Source organism: Pecten maximus, chromosome 18, assembly GCF_902652985.1.
Source record: "Pecten maximus chromosome 18, xPecMax1.1, whole genome shotgun sequence".
Taxonomy (NCBI): Eukaryota; Metazoa; Mollusca; class Bivalvia; order Pectinida; family Pectinidae; genus Pecten; species Pecten maximus.
The window spans coordinates 30944747-30959175 of NC_047032.1; the positions used below are offsets into that span (position 1 = coordinate 30944747).

At 36.1% G+C, this 14429-nt stretch overlaps 1 protein-coding gene across 5 annotated transcripts in view; it reads right to left on the reverse strand.

The window, feature by feature from the left end:
• The window catches only part of LOC117316148 (thioredoxin domain-containing protein 5-like), a 31832-nt gene that overhangs the window by 10216 nt on the left and 7187 nt on the right, over positions 1–14429 (reverse strand). For all 5 annotated transcript variants that reach the window (XR_004529835.1, XR_004529834.1, XR_004529833.1 and 2 more), the window contains exons 4-7: positions 12136–12354; positions 10774–10857; positions 9316–9459; positions 8793–8875 (exon numbers count right to left, since the gene is read on the reverse strand). Coding sequence is in view for 1 of the 5 variants with exons in the window: in XM_033870656.1 (XP_033726547.1) it covers positions 8793–8875; positions 9316–9459; positions 10774–10857; positions 12136–12354 (530 nt within the window). In the remaining 4 variants the exon portion in view is untranslated. The remainder of the gene's footprint in view (positions 1–8792; positions 8876–9315; positions 9460–10773; positions 10858–12135; positions 12355–14429) is intronic.

Genomic DNA, 14429 nt, shown 5'->3' on the forward strand with positions numbered 1-14429 from the left:
ACTTACCAAGGAGCGTAGAACTTAACAAAGGTAAACTTACCAAGGAGCTGTAGAACTTAACAAAGGTAAACTTACCAAGGAGTGTAGAACTTAACAAAGGTAAACTTACCAAGGAGTGTAGAACTTAACAAAGGTAAACTTACCAAGGAGCGTAGAACTTAACAAAGGTAAACTTACCAAGGAGCGTAGAACTTAACAAAGGTAAACTTACCAAGGAGTGTAGAACTTAACAAAGGTAAACTTACCAAGGAGCGTAGAACTTAACAAAGGTAAACTTACCAAGGAGTGTAGAACTTAACAAAGGTAAACTTACCAAGGAGTGTAGAACTTAACAAGGTAAACTTACCAAGGAGTGTAGAACTTAACAAAGGTAAACTTACCAAGGAGTGTAGAACTTAACAAAGGTAAACTTACCAAGGAGTGTAGAACTTAACAAAGGTAAACTTACCAAGGAGTGTAGAACTTAACAAAGGTAAACTTACCAAGGAGTGTAGAACTTAACAAAGGTAAACTTACCAAGGAGTGTAGAACTTAACAAAGGTAAACTTACCAAGGAGCGTAGAACTTAACAAAGGTAAACTTACCAAGGAGCGTAGAACTTAACAAGGTAAACTTACCAAGGAGTGTAGAACTTAACAAAGGTAAACTTACCAAGGAGTGTAGAACTTAACAAGGTAAACTTACCAAGGAGCGTAGAACTTAACAAAGGTAAACTTACCAAGGAGTGTAGAACTTAACAAAGGTAAACTTACCAAGGAGTGTAGAACTTGACAAAGGTAAACTTACCAAGGAGTGTAGAACTTAACAAAGGTAAACTTACCAAGGAGCGTAGAACTTAACAAAGGTAAACTTACCAAGGAGTGTAGAACTTAACAAAGGTAAACTTACCAAGGAGTGTAGAACTTAACAAAGGTAAACTTACCAAGGAGTGTAGAACTTAACAAAGGTAAACTTACCAAGGAGCGTAGAACTTAACAAAGGTAAACTTACCAAGGAGTGTAGAACTTAACAAAGGTAAACTTACCAAGGAGTGTAGAACTTAACAAAGGTAAACTTACCAAGGAGCGTAGAACTTAACAAAGGTAAACTTACCAAGGAGTGTAGAACTTAACAAAGGTAAACTTACCAAGGAGTGTAGAACTTAACAAAGGTAAACTTACCAAGGAGTGTAGAACTTAACAAAGGTAAACTTACCAAGGAGTGTAGAACTTAACAAAGGTAAACTTACCAAGGAGTGTAGAACTTAACAAAGGTAAACTTACCAAGGAGTGTAGAACTTAACAAAGGTAAACTTACCAAGGAGTGTAGAACTTAACAAAGGTAAACTTACCAAGGAGTGTAGAACTTAACAAAGGTAAACTTACCAAGGAGTGTAGAACTTAACAAAGGTAAACTTACCAAGGAGTGTAGAACTTAACAAAGGTAAACTTACCAAGGAGTGTAGAACTTAACAAAGGTAAACTTACCAAGGAGTGTAGAACTTAACAAAGGTAAACTTACCAAGGAGCGTAGAACTTAACAAAGGTAAACTTACCAAGGAGTGTAGAACTTAACAAAGGTAAACTTACCAAGGAGTGTAGAACTTAACAAAGGTAAACTTACCAAGGAGTGTAGAACTTAAAGGTAAACTTACCAAGGAGTGTAGAACTGGACAAAGGTAAACTTACCAAGGAGGCGTAGAACTTAACAACAAAGGTAAACTTAACAAGGAGTGTAGAACTTAACAAAGGTAAACTTACCAAGGAGTGTAGAACTTAACAAAGGTAAACTTACCAAGGAGTGTAGAACTTAACAAAGGTAAACTTACCAAGGAGTGTAGAACTTAACAAAGGTAAACTTACCAAGGAGTGTAGAACTTAAAGGTAAACTTACCAAGGAGTGTAGAACTTGACAAAGGTAAACTTACCAAGGAGTGTAGAACTTAACAAAGGTAAACTTACCAAGGAGTGTAGAACTTAACAAAGGTAAACTTACCAAGGAGTGTAGAACTTAACAAAGGTAAACTTACCAAGGAGTGTAGAACTTAACAAAGGTAAACTTACCAAGGAGTGTAGAACTTAACAAAGGTAAACTTACCAAGGAGTGTAGAACTTAACAAAGGTAAACTTACCAAGGAGTGTAGAACTTAACAAAGGTAACTTACCAAGGAGTGTAGAACTTAACAAAGGTAAACTTACCAAGGAGTGTAGAACTTAACAAAGGTAAACTTACCAAGGAGTGTAGAACTTAACAAAGGTAAACTTACCAAGGAGCGTAGAACTTAACAAAGGTAAACTTACCAAGGAGTGTAGAACTTAACAAAGGTAAACTTACCAAGGAGTGTAGAACTTAACAAAGGTAAACTTACCAAGGAGTGTAGAACTTAACAAAGGTAAACTTACCAAGGAGTGTAGAACTTAACAAAGGTAAACTTACCAAGGAGTGTAGAACTTAACAAAGGTAAACTTACCAAGGAATGTAGAACTTAACAAAGGTAAACTTACCAAGGAGTGTAGAACTTAACAAAGGTAAACTTACCAAGGGGCGTAGAACTTAACAAAGGTAAACTTACCAAGGAGTGTAGAACTTAACAAAGGTAAACTTACCAAGGAGCGTAGAACTTAACAAAGGTAAACTTACCAAGGAGTGTAGAACTTAAAGGTAAACTTACCAAGGAGCGTAGAACTTAACAAAGGTAAACTTACCAAGGAGTGTAGAACTTAACAAAGGTAAACTTACCAAGGAGTGTAGAACTTAACAAAGGTAAACTTACCAAGGAGTGTAGAACTTAACAAAGGTAAACTTACCAAGGAGTGTAGAACTTAACAAAGGTAAACTTACCAAGGAGTGTAGAACTTAACAAAGGTAAACTTACCAAGGAGTAGAACTTAACAAAGGTAAACTTACCAAGGAAGGTAGAACTTAACAAAGGTAAACTTACCAAGGAGTGTAGAACTTAACAAAGGTAAACTTACCAAGGAGTGTAGAACTTAACAAAGGTAAACTTACCAAGGAGTGTAGAACTTAACAAAGGTAAACTTACCAAGGAGTGTAGAACTTAACAAAGGTAAACTTACCAAGGAGTGTAGAACTTAACAAAGGTAAACTTACCAAGGAGTGTAGAACTTAACAAAGGTAAACTTACCAAGGAGTGTAGAACTTAACAAAGGTAAACTTACCAAGGAGTGTAGAACTTAACAAAGGTAAACTTACCAAGGAGTGTAGAACTTAACAAAGGTAAACTTACCAAGGAGTGTAGAACTTAACAAAGGTAAACTTACCAAGGAGTGTAGAACTTAACAAAGGTAAACTTACCAAGGAGTGTAGAACTTAACAAAGGTAAACTTACCAAGGAGCGTAGAACTTAACAAAGGTAAACTTACCAAGGAGTGTAGAACTTAACAAAGGTAAACTTACCAAGGAGTGTAGAACTTAACAAAGGTAAACTTACCAAGGAGTGTAGAACTTAACAAAGGTAAACTTACCAAGGAGTGTAGAACTTAACAAAGGTAAACTTACCAAGGAGCGTAGAACTTAACAAAGGTAAACTTACCAAGGAGTGTAGAACTTAACAAAGGTAAACTTACCAAGGAGTGTAGAACTTAACAAAGGTAAACTTACCAAGGAGTGTAGAACTTAACAAAGGTAAACTTACCAAGGAGTGTAGAACTTAACAAAGGTAAACTTACCAAGGAGTGTAGAACTTAACAAAGGTAAACTTACCAAGGAGTGTAGAACTTAACAAAGGTAAACTTACCAAGGAGTGTAGAACTTAACAAAGGTAAACTTACCAAGGAGTGTAGAACTTAACAAAGGTAAACTTACCAAGGAGTGTAGAACTTAACAAAGGTAAACTTACCAAGGAGCGTAGAACTTAACAAAGGTAAACTTACCAAGGAGTGTAGAACTTAACAAAGGTAAACTTACCAAGGAGCGTAGAACTTAACAAAGGTAAACTTACCAAGGAGCGTAGAACTTAACAAAGGTAAACTTACCAAGGAGTGTAGAACTTAACAAAGGTAAACTTACCAAGGAGTGTAGAACTTAACAAAGGTAAACTTACCAAGGAGTGTAGAACTTAACAAAGGTAAACTTACCAAGGAGTGTAGAACTTAACAAAGGTAAACTTACCAAGGAGTGTAGAACTTAACAAAGGTAAACTTACCAAGGAGTGTAGAACTTAACAAAGGTAAACTTACCAAGGAGTGTAGAACTTAACAAAGGTAAACTTACCAAGGAGTGTAGAACTTGACAAAGGTAAACTTACCAAGGAGTGTAGAACTTAACAAAGGTAAACTTACCAAGGAGTGTAGAACTTAACAAAGGTAAACTTACCAAGGAGTGTAGAACTTAACAAAGGTAAACTTACCAAGGAGTGTAGAACTTAACAAAGGTAAACTTACCAAGGAGTGTAGAACTTAACAAAGGTAAACTTACCAAGGAGTGTAGAACTTAACAAAGGTAAACTTACCAAGGAGTGTAGAACTTAACAAAGGTAAACTTACCAAGGAACGTAGAACTTAACAAAGGTAAACTTACCAAGGAGTGTAGAACTTAACAAAGGTAAACTTACCAAGGAGTGTAGAACTTAACAAAGGTAAACTTACCAAGGAGCGTAGAACTTAACAAAGGTAAACTTACCAAGGAGTGTAGAACTTAACAAAGGTAAACTTACCAAGGAGCGTAGAACTTAACAAAGGTAAACTTACCAAGGAGCGTAGAACTTAACAAAGGTACAACTTACCAAGGAGTGTAGAACTTAACAAAGGTAAACTTACCAAGGAAGTGTAGAACTTAACTAAAGGTAAACTTACCAAGGGAGTGTAGAACTTAACAAAGGTAAACTTACCAAGGAGGGTAGAACTTAACAAAGGTAAACTTACCAAGGAACGTAGAACTTAACACAGGTAAACTTACCAAGGAGTGTAGAACTTAACAAAGGTAAACTTACCAAGGAGCGTAGAACTTAACAAAGGTAAACTTACCAAGGAGTGTAGAACTTAACAAAGGTAAAACTTACCAAGGAGTGTAGAACTTAACAAAGGTAAACTTACCAAGGAGTGTAGAACTTAACAAAGGTAAACTTACCAAGGAGTGTAGAACTTAACAAAGGTAAACTTACCAAGGAGTGTAGAACTTAACAAAGGTAAACTTACCAAGGAGTGTAGAACTTAACAAAGGTAAACTTACCAAGGAGTGTAGAACTTAACAAAGGTAAACTTACCAAGGAGTGTAGAACTTAACAAAGGTAAACTTACCAAGGAGTGTAGAACTTAACAAAGGTAAACTTACCAAGGAGTGTAGAACTTAACAAAGGTAAACTTACCAAGGAGTGTAGAACTTAACAAAGGTAAACTTACCAAGGAGCGTAGAACTTAACAAAGGTAAACTTACCAAGGAGTGTAGAACTTAACAAAGGTAAACTTACCAAGGAGTGTAGAACTTAACAAAGGTAAACTTACCAAGGAGTGTAGAACTTAACAAAGGTAAACTTACCAAGGAGTGTAGAACTTAACAAAGGTAAACTTACCAAGGAGTGTAGAACTTAACAAAGGTAAACTTACCAAGGAGTGTAGAACTTAACAAAGGTAAACTTACCAAGGAGTGTAGAACTTAACAAAGGTAAACTTACCAAGGAGTGTAGAACTTAACAAAGGTAAACTTACCAAGGAGTGTAGAACTTAACAAAGGTAAACTTACCAAGGAGTGTAGAACTTAACAAAGGTAAACTTACCAAGGAGTGTAGAACTTAACAAAGGTAAACTTACCAAGGAGTGTAGAACTTAACAAAGGTAAACTTACCAAGGAGTGTAGAACTTAACAAAGGTAAACTTACCAAGGAGTGTAGAACTTAACAAAGGTAAACTTACCAAGGAGTGTAGAACTTAACAAAGGTAAACTTACCAAGGAGTGTAGAACTTAACAAAGGTAAACTTACCAAGGAGTGTAGAACTTAACAAAGGTAAACTTACCAAGGAGTGTAGAACTTAACAAAGGTAAACTTACCAAGGAGTGTAGAACTTAACAAAGGTAAACTTACCAAGGAGTGTAGAACTTAACAAAGGTAAACTTACCAAGGAGTGTAGAACTTAACAAAGGTAAACTTACCAAGGAGTGTAGAACTTAACAAAGGTAAACTTACCAAGGAGTGTAGAACTTAACAAGGTAAACTTACCAAGGAGTGTAGAACTTAACAAAGGTAAACTTACCAAGGAGTGTAGAACTTAACAAAGGTAAACTTACCAAGGAGCGTAGAACTTAACAAAGGTAAACTTACCAAGGAGTGTAGAACTTAACAAAGGTAAACTTACCAAGGAGTGTAGAACTTAATAACAAAGGTAAACTTACCAAGGAGCGTAGAACTTAACAAAGGTAAACTTACCAAGGAGTGTAGAACTTAATAACAAAGGTAATCTTACCAAGGAGCGTAGAACTTGACAAAGGTAAACTTACCAAGGAGTGTAGAATTTAACAAAGGTAAACTTACCAAGGAGTGTAGAACTTAACAAAGGTAAACTTACCAAGGAGCGTAGAACTTAACAAAGGTAAACTTACCAAGGAGTGTAGAACTTAATAACAAAGGTAAACTTACCATGGAGTGTAGAACTTAATAACAAAGGTAAATTTACCAAGGAGGGTAGAACTTAACAAAGGTAAACTTACCAAGGAGTGTACAACTTAACAAAGGTAAACTTACCAAGGAGCGTAGAATTTAACAAAGGTAAACTTACCAAGGAGCGTAGAACTTAACAAAGGTAAACTTACCAAGGAGTGTAGAACTTAACAAAGGTAAACTTACCAAGGAGCGTAGAACTTAACAAAGGTAAACTTACCAAGGAGTGTAGAACTTAACAAAGGTAAACTTACCAAGGAGTGTAGAACTTAACAAAGGTAAACTTACCAAGGAGTGTAGAACTTGACAAAGGTAAACTTACCAAGGAGTGTAGAACTTAATAACAAAGGTAAACTTACCAAGGAGTGTAGAACTTAACAAAGGTAAACTTACCAAGGAGTGTAGAACTTAACAAAGGTAAACTTACCAAGGAGTGTAGAACTTAACAAAGGTAAACTTACCAAGGAGTGTAGAACTTAACAAGGGTAAACTTATCAAGGAGTGTAGAACTTAACAAAGGTAAACTTACCAAGGAGTGTAGAACTTAACAAAGGTAAACTTACCAAGGAGCGTAGAACTTAATAAAGGTAAACTTACCAAGGAGTGTAGAACTTAACAAAGGTAAACTTACCAAGGAATGTAGAACTTAACAAAGGTAAACTTACCAAGGAGCGTAGAACTTAATAACAAAGGTAAACTTACCAAGGAGCGTAGAACTTAACAAAGGTAAACTTACCAAGGAGCGTAGAATTTAACAAAGGTAAACTTACCAAGGAGCGTAGAACTTAACAAAGGTAAACTTACCAAGGAGCGTAGAACTTGACAAAGGTAAACTTACCAAGGAGTGTAGAATTTAACAAAGGTAAACTTACCAAGGAGCGTAGAACTTAACAAAGGTAAACTTACCAAGGAGTGTAGAACTAATAACAAAGGTAAACTTACCAAGGAGTGTAGAACTTAACAAAGGTAAACTTACCAAGGAGTGTAGAACTTAACAAAGGTAAACTTACCAAGGAGTGTAGAACTTAACAAAGGTAAACTTACCAAGGAGAGTAGAACTTAACAAAGGTAAACTTACCAAGGAGTGTAGAACTTAACAAAGGTAAACTTACCAAGGAGTGTAGAACTTAACAAAGGTAAACTTACCAAGGAGTGTAGAACTTAACAAAGGTAAACTTACCAAGGAGTGTAGAACTTAACAAAGGTAAACTTACCAAGGAGCGTAGAACTTAACAAAGGTAAACTTACCAAGGAGTGTAGAACTTAACAAAGGTAAACTTACCAAGGAGCGTAGAACTTAACAAAGGTAAACTTACCAAGGAGTGTAGAACTTAACAAAGGTAAACTTACTAAGGAGTGTAGAACTTAACAAAGGTAAACTTACCAAGGAGTGTAGAACTTAACAAAGGTAAACTTACCAAGGAGCCTAGAACTTAACAAAGGTAAACTTACCAAGGAGTGTAGAACTTAACAAAGGTAAACTTACCAAGGAGTGTAGAACTTAACAAAGGTAAACTTACCAAGGAGTGTAGAACTTAACAAAGGTAAACTTACCAAGGAACGTAGAACTTAACAAAGGTAAACTTACCAAGGAGTGTAGAACTTAACAAAGGTAAACTTACCAAGGAGTGTAGAACTTAACAAAGGTAAACTTACCAAGGAGTGTATAACTTAACAAAGGTAAACTTACCAAGGAACGTAGAACTTAACAAAGGTAAACTTACCAAGGAGTGTATAACTTAACAAAGGTAAACTTACCAAGGAGTGTATAACTTAACAAAGGTAAACTTACCAAGGAGTGTATAACTTAACAAAGGTAAACTTACCAAGGAACATAGAACTTAACAAAGGTAAACTTACCAAGGAGCGTAGAACTTAACAAAGGTAAACTTATCAAGGAGCATAGAACTTAACAAAGGTAAACTTACCAAGGAGCGTAGAACTTAACAAAGGTAAACTTACCAAGGAGTGTAGAACTTGACAAAGGTAAACTTACCAAGGAGCGTAGAACTTAACAAAGGTAAACTTACCAAGGAGCGTAGAACTTAACAAAGGTAAACTTACCAAGGGGTGTAGAACTTAACAAAGGTAAACTTACCAAGGAGCGTAGAACTTAACAAAGGTAAACTTACCAAGGAGTGTAGAACTTAACAAAGGTAAACTTACCAAGGAATGTAGAACTTAACAAAGGTAAACTCACCATGGGGCGTAGAATTTAACAAAGGTGACACCATCGGCTACTACCTCTGGGAACGATTCCTGATCAAGAGGGAAAACTGTGGGCTGTGAAAAATAGAACAGTGTAATTATAGTTTACATATATTTCTGGGTGTTTGTATAATAGTGGCAATATATATTATTCCACACGTTCTGTCCCTCAGTTTTACAAACATGTTATTCTTTCTGTCCTATAACGGGGCCGGGATAACTTATTCAGAAAATAGGAATACCCTCTAGATATTCACTAGCTAGTACCTACCACAATTTCATCGTCTTGGTCTTTAGGAATACCCTCTAGAGATTTCCCAGCTAGTACCTACCACAATTTCATCTTTCTGATCTTTAGGAATACAATCTAGAGATTTCCCAGCTAGTACCTACCACAATTTCATCCTCTTGGTCTTTAGGAATATCCTCTAGAGATTTCATAGCTAGTACCTACCACAATTTCATCCTCCTGGTCTTTAGGAATACCCTCTAGTGATTTCATAGCTAGTACCTACCACAATTTCATCCTCCTGGTCTTTAGGAATATCCTCTGGTACTTTGCCTTCTGTTTCATCTCCATTTTTGTTTTCTTTCCCAATCATACTGATTACAAAATTTTTCAAACTGTTTAAATCCCTGTTTGAATACTCCTGTTCCTTCTGTAGGTAAAACAAACATTTTATTAGTATGTACCATCGTTTAGTTAAAACAAATATTTTATAAGAATGTATCATCGTTTAGTTAAAACAAACTTTTAATTGGTACGTATCAGCATTTAGTAGTGGTTTCCTCTTTTGATGTCCAAATAATACGGATCTCTTTATTGTTCTCTATGACCTTTGAAGGACATATCATAATACAGATATGACTTGTCACCTGTCAACCTCCGTAATTTACTGACAACGATGAACTTTCAATATGTAACAATATCATTATACTGTTAACATGACAAAATCACAATCAAATGTAGTGCATGATTTTTTCTTTAAACTCCGCAGACTTGGTTCTTATATAGATTTTCGACACCAAAGAAAAATATGAAGTACTTCGCAAAGACTTTTCCTGGCAAAGACAAACGTAGAGAATGTTCTGTACAGACTAAATTACGGTCATTACCTGTCAGTTCTTGAAGAAGACTAAGGTCGGATACCCTGTACCTTAATTACCTGTCCATTCTTGAAGAAGACTAAGGTCGGATATCCTCGGATACCCTGTACGTTAATTACCTGTCAGTTCTTGAAGAAGACTAAGGTCAGATACCCTTAGATGTCCTGTACATTAATTACCTGTCAGTTCTTGAAGAAGACTAAGGTCGGATACCCTGTACATTAATTACCTGTCAGTTCTTGAAGAAGACTAAGGTCAGATACCCTTAGATGTCCTGTACATTAATTACCTGTCAGTTCTTGAAGAAGACTAAGGTCGGATACCCTGTACATTAATTACCTGTCAGTTCTTGAAGAAGACTAAGGTCAGATACCCTTAGATGTCCTGTACATTAATTACCTGTCAGTTCTTGAAGAAGACTAAGGTCGGATACCCTTAGATGTCCTGTACATTAATTACCTGTCAGTTCTTGAAAAAGACTAAGGTTGGATACCCTTAGATGTCCTGTACATTAATTACCTGTCAGTTCTTGAAGAAGACTAAGGTCGGATACCCTTAGATGTCCTGTACATTAATTACCTGTCAGTTCTTGAAGAAGACTAAGGTCAGATACCCTTAGATGTCCTGTACATTAATTACCTGTCAGTTCTTGAAGAAGACTAAGGTCGGATACCCTGTACCTTAATTACCTGTCCATTCTTGAAGACTAAGGTCAGATACCCTTAGATGTCCTGTACCTTAATTACCTGTCAGTTCTTGAAGAAGACTAAGGTCAGATACCCTTAGATGTCCTGTACATTAATTACCTGTCAGTTCTTGAAGAAGACTAAGGTCGGATATCCTCGGATACCCTGTATGTTAATTACCTGTCCATTCTTGAAGAAGACTAAGGTCGGATATCCACGGATACTCTGTTTGCCACATGTTGTCTTGTGAATTGTGCAATCAACCTAAAAGGTCAAAGGTTATATTTTAAGAAAATGTTTGAATATATGTATACATTCACTGTCAAAATGTGAACAGAGTGAAAAAAGTAAGTTCATACTTCATACAGATACAATGTACTGGAATCGTAAGGGACAAAATTCCTTCAATTCACACAACTAGATTGGTCCCTGGGTTAATATTAATAGTCATCAAACTTCAAATCTTTCCTATATACAGTGCAACTTCCGAAAACTGAACCTTCTAAAAACTGAACACCTCTGAATACTGAACGAATTGGTCCTTCTTTATTATAGTATTAAAAACCACTGATCCCTCTGAATTTCCGAACACCGGACCGATTTTGTGTCCGGTTCCTGCTAAAATATACCAAAAAACTACTTCTAAAAACCAGCCTTACCTGAACGATTATAACACAATGTCAGGCCAGTCAACCGTGAAACAACATTTAAGACGGGTATTTTGTGAAGCCCAACTGTCTCGGGACCTACGTACATATACATGTAGGTGATTTGTTCAGGTATATATATACCCCAAGGGGGGCATTATGACGGTAGGCTTAGTGTATAATCAACACGACAATTATGAAACAATGCCACACTTCATTGAAGCGCAGCGGTTTGTTTATCTTTGCAATGCAAGTAAAGCTAGAGGCCTGATCGCAAGTTTCGCATCTAATTTAAATGAGGCCCAAAGGGAGTTGTTTTTGCATGGTCGTAAATGAAGCCCATAAAGTTTTTTAGACAATACCGATGTTGAAAATACGACTAGTATCGACTCATCAATTGTAATTTATATTGAAACAAAAATCTTCACACCTTTCATATTATTTGATGTGTAAAATATTCCGTATTGGCCTCATCCACATGACGAAGCTTCACCGGATGTAACAAAATGTAGGTCAATCGAAAGTGCAGTTGTACATGGAAAAATGTTGTTTAAAACTACTATCTTATTTGTCTTTCTTATATATACATTGATTAACTTTCAAATTATTCATATTATTCAGACAAACCAAATTGTCTAGGTACGTACGTGCCGGTTTGTAATCGGGAACATTCTAACATAACATCGTCACGACCAATTATATACGGAATTCGACCGGTTATTTTTCTATCAACTTCTCCAAACCGAACCCTCTGTAAACCGAACAAATATCCATGTCCCATGCATGTTCAGTTTATAGAGGTTCCCCTGTTACATGTAGTAACATATTTTCAAGAATTTAATTTAGCAGCAATCCAATGTTTGAATTTGAGATTATTATGGCGATATATCTTTACCTTTGCTATGGTAACAGAGGGTTCCTTTTCAAATTCCTGAGCGAGAGAATCCCAAGTTGGAGCTAGTGACTTGCAATGACCACACCAAGGAGCATAAAATTTCACAAAAGTGTTGCCGGTCGCTATTTCCTTCTCAAATGTTTCGTCAGTAAGTTCAGCTAGAGGACCAAGAGCCTTTTCAGGTTCAAGTGGCTTCTCCATCTCTGTATTGTCATCGTCCTGTTGATAGAAACAAAAACAGATGATGGATACTATTTCATGGGTCCAGAACACTTTTCCAATAATGAGTGACAATACTAAAAGGAAGAGATACAGCGGGTCCTCAAACCTCACACGAAAATCATCAGTAGACGGCTAAAATATCTATAAAAAAAATCACTGAAGGTAAAAAGGTTAACAGCCGTTAGATCTAATTGACTGTTAGTTAATGTTATCCAGGTAGTAACATAACACTGATACTGCCCTCTTCTCCTACATCAACATTTAGGGCTCCAAAGTAGTTTTATTAAGTATACTATGTACATATAGACCAATGTACTAATGTACTTATAGACCAATGTATTAATGTACCTATAGGCCAGTGTACTAATGTACCTATAGGCCAGAGTACCAATGTACCTATAGACCAATGTACTCATGTACCTATAGGCCAATGTACTAATGTACCTATAGGCTAATGTACTAATGTACCTATATGTCAATGTATAAATGTACCTATAGACCAATATACTAATGTACCTATAGGCCAATGTATTAATGTACCTATAGACCAATATACTAATGTACCTATAGGCCAATGTATTAATGTACCTATAGACCAATATACTAATGTACCTATAGGCCAATGTATTAATGTACATATAGGCTAATGTACTAATGTACCTATAGGCCAATGTACTAATGTACCTATAGACCAATATACTAATGTACCTATAGGCCAATGTACTAATGTACCTATATGCTTATGTACTAATGTACTAATGTACCAATAGGCTAATGTATTAATGTACCTATAGGCCAGTGTACTAATGTACATATAGGCCAGTGTACTAATATACTAATGTACCTATAGGCTAATGTACTAATGTACCTATAGGCCAATGTACTAATGTACCTATAGACCAGTGTACTAATGTACCTATAGGCCAATGTACTAATGTACCTATAGGCCAATGTACTAATGTACCTATAGACCAATGTACTCATAGGCTAATGTACTAATGTACCTATAGACCAATGTACTAATGTACCAATAGGCTAATGTATTACAGTGCTAACATGCAAACCGTTGACGGTTCAGGCCGTGTATAATCTGGCACCATCCGACAACTTGGTGACCCATTTGTCGAACATCGTTGTGCAATACAAAAGACAGTGGGCGGGACCACGATACCAATTACCGCAGCTCATTATAACCCACGAGCGAATCAGCGCTCTCGGATTGACCAATTGTCTGTCTTGTGGAGCGCATACAAGTATATATGTGCTACTGCATTTGAATAAAGGGTGGATTGTCAAAATGAAATATTTATGGGAATTGTGTACTTTTCCCAAGTGGCAAAAGAAATATCTTTGAATTAAAAGGACTGTTTTACTCTCAACGTAACCCAATTTAAGTATTGTAGAAAAAATCTCAAATCCCCAAGTATCACTAATTGGTTAATTAACCGTAGATAGACAGATGACATTTGTGTACGGTAAATTGTTCTGTACATTTTCGGTGTTTATTTTAATACTGGAAGGCAGAGACTCGTCTTATTCTCATTTGGGCACACATGTAGTTCTCATCGTTATATAAATTTTGCACATTTCTGTTGTCGGGACGATAGCGATAACGTGGAAGAAATTGAGGTGTTGGGCAATACTGTATGTCCCCTTGTGATAAATGAACATGGCGATTGTTTAAACATTTTCTCATAGATTTTGATTAAAGGAATGTTTTTGAAAACCCTAGCTTATTATTATCGGAGGGACTTAACATGTAACCTTGACAGAAGATCATTAAATGTTAACAAAATTATTCCATTTACATGTAATCCACTTCATATCCCTATGTATTGAACACGTTTCCGTGATGATAATAATATATAAATCCTACCCTAGATCCCTATTTTTGGGTCAATTTGAGAAAGGAAACCAAAAATCGTATGTGAAGTTTCTCAAAGAATGTTTGATTAACCGATCACAGGTGTCGTATCACTGTCGGCTGATTGTAAGGTCCTGTCAAACGCATCTGGTGTTTTGTCATAATTTGGCATGCTATAACCAGTGCCTTTTCACTTGAAGTCAGATTT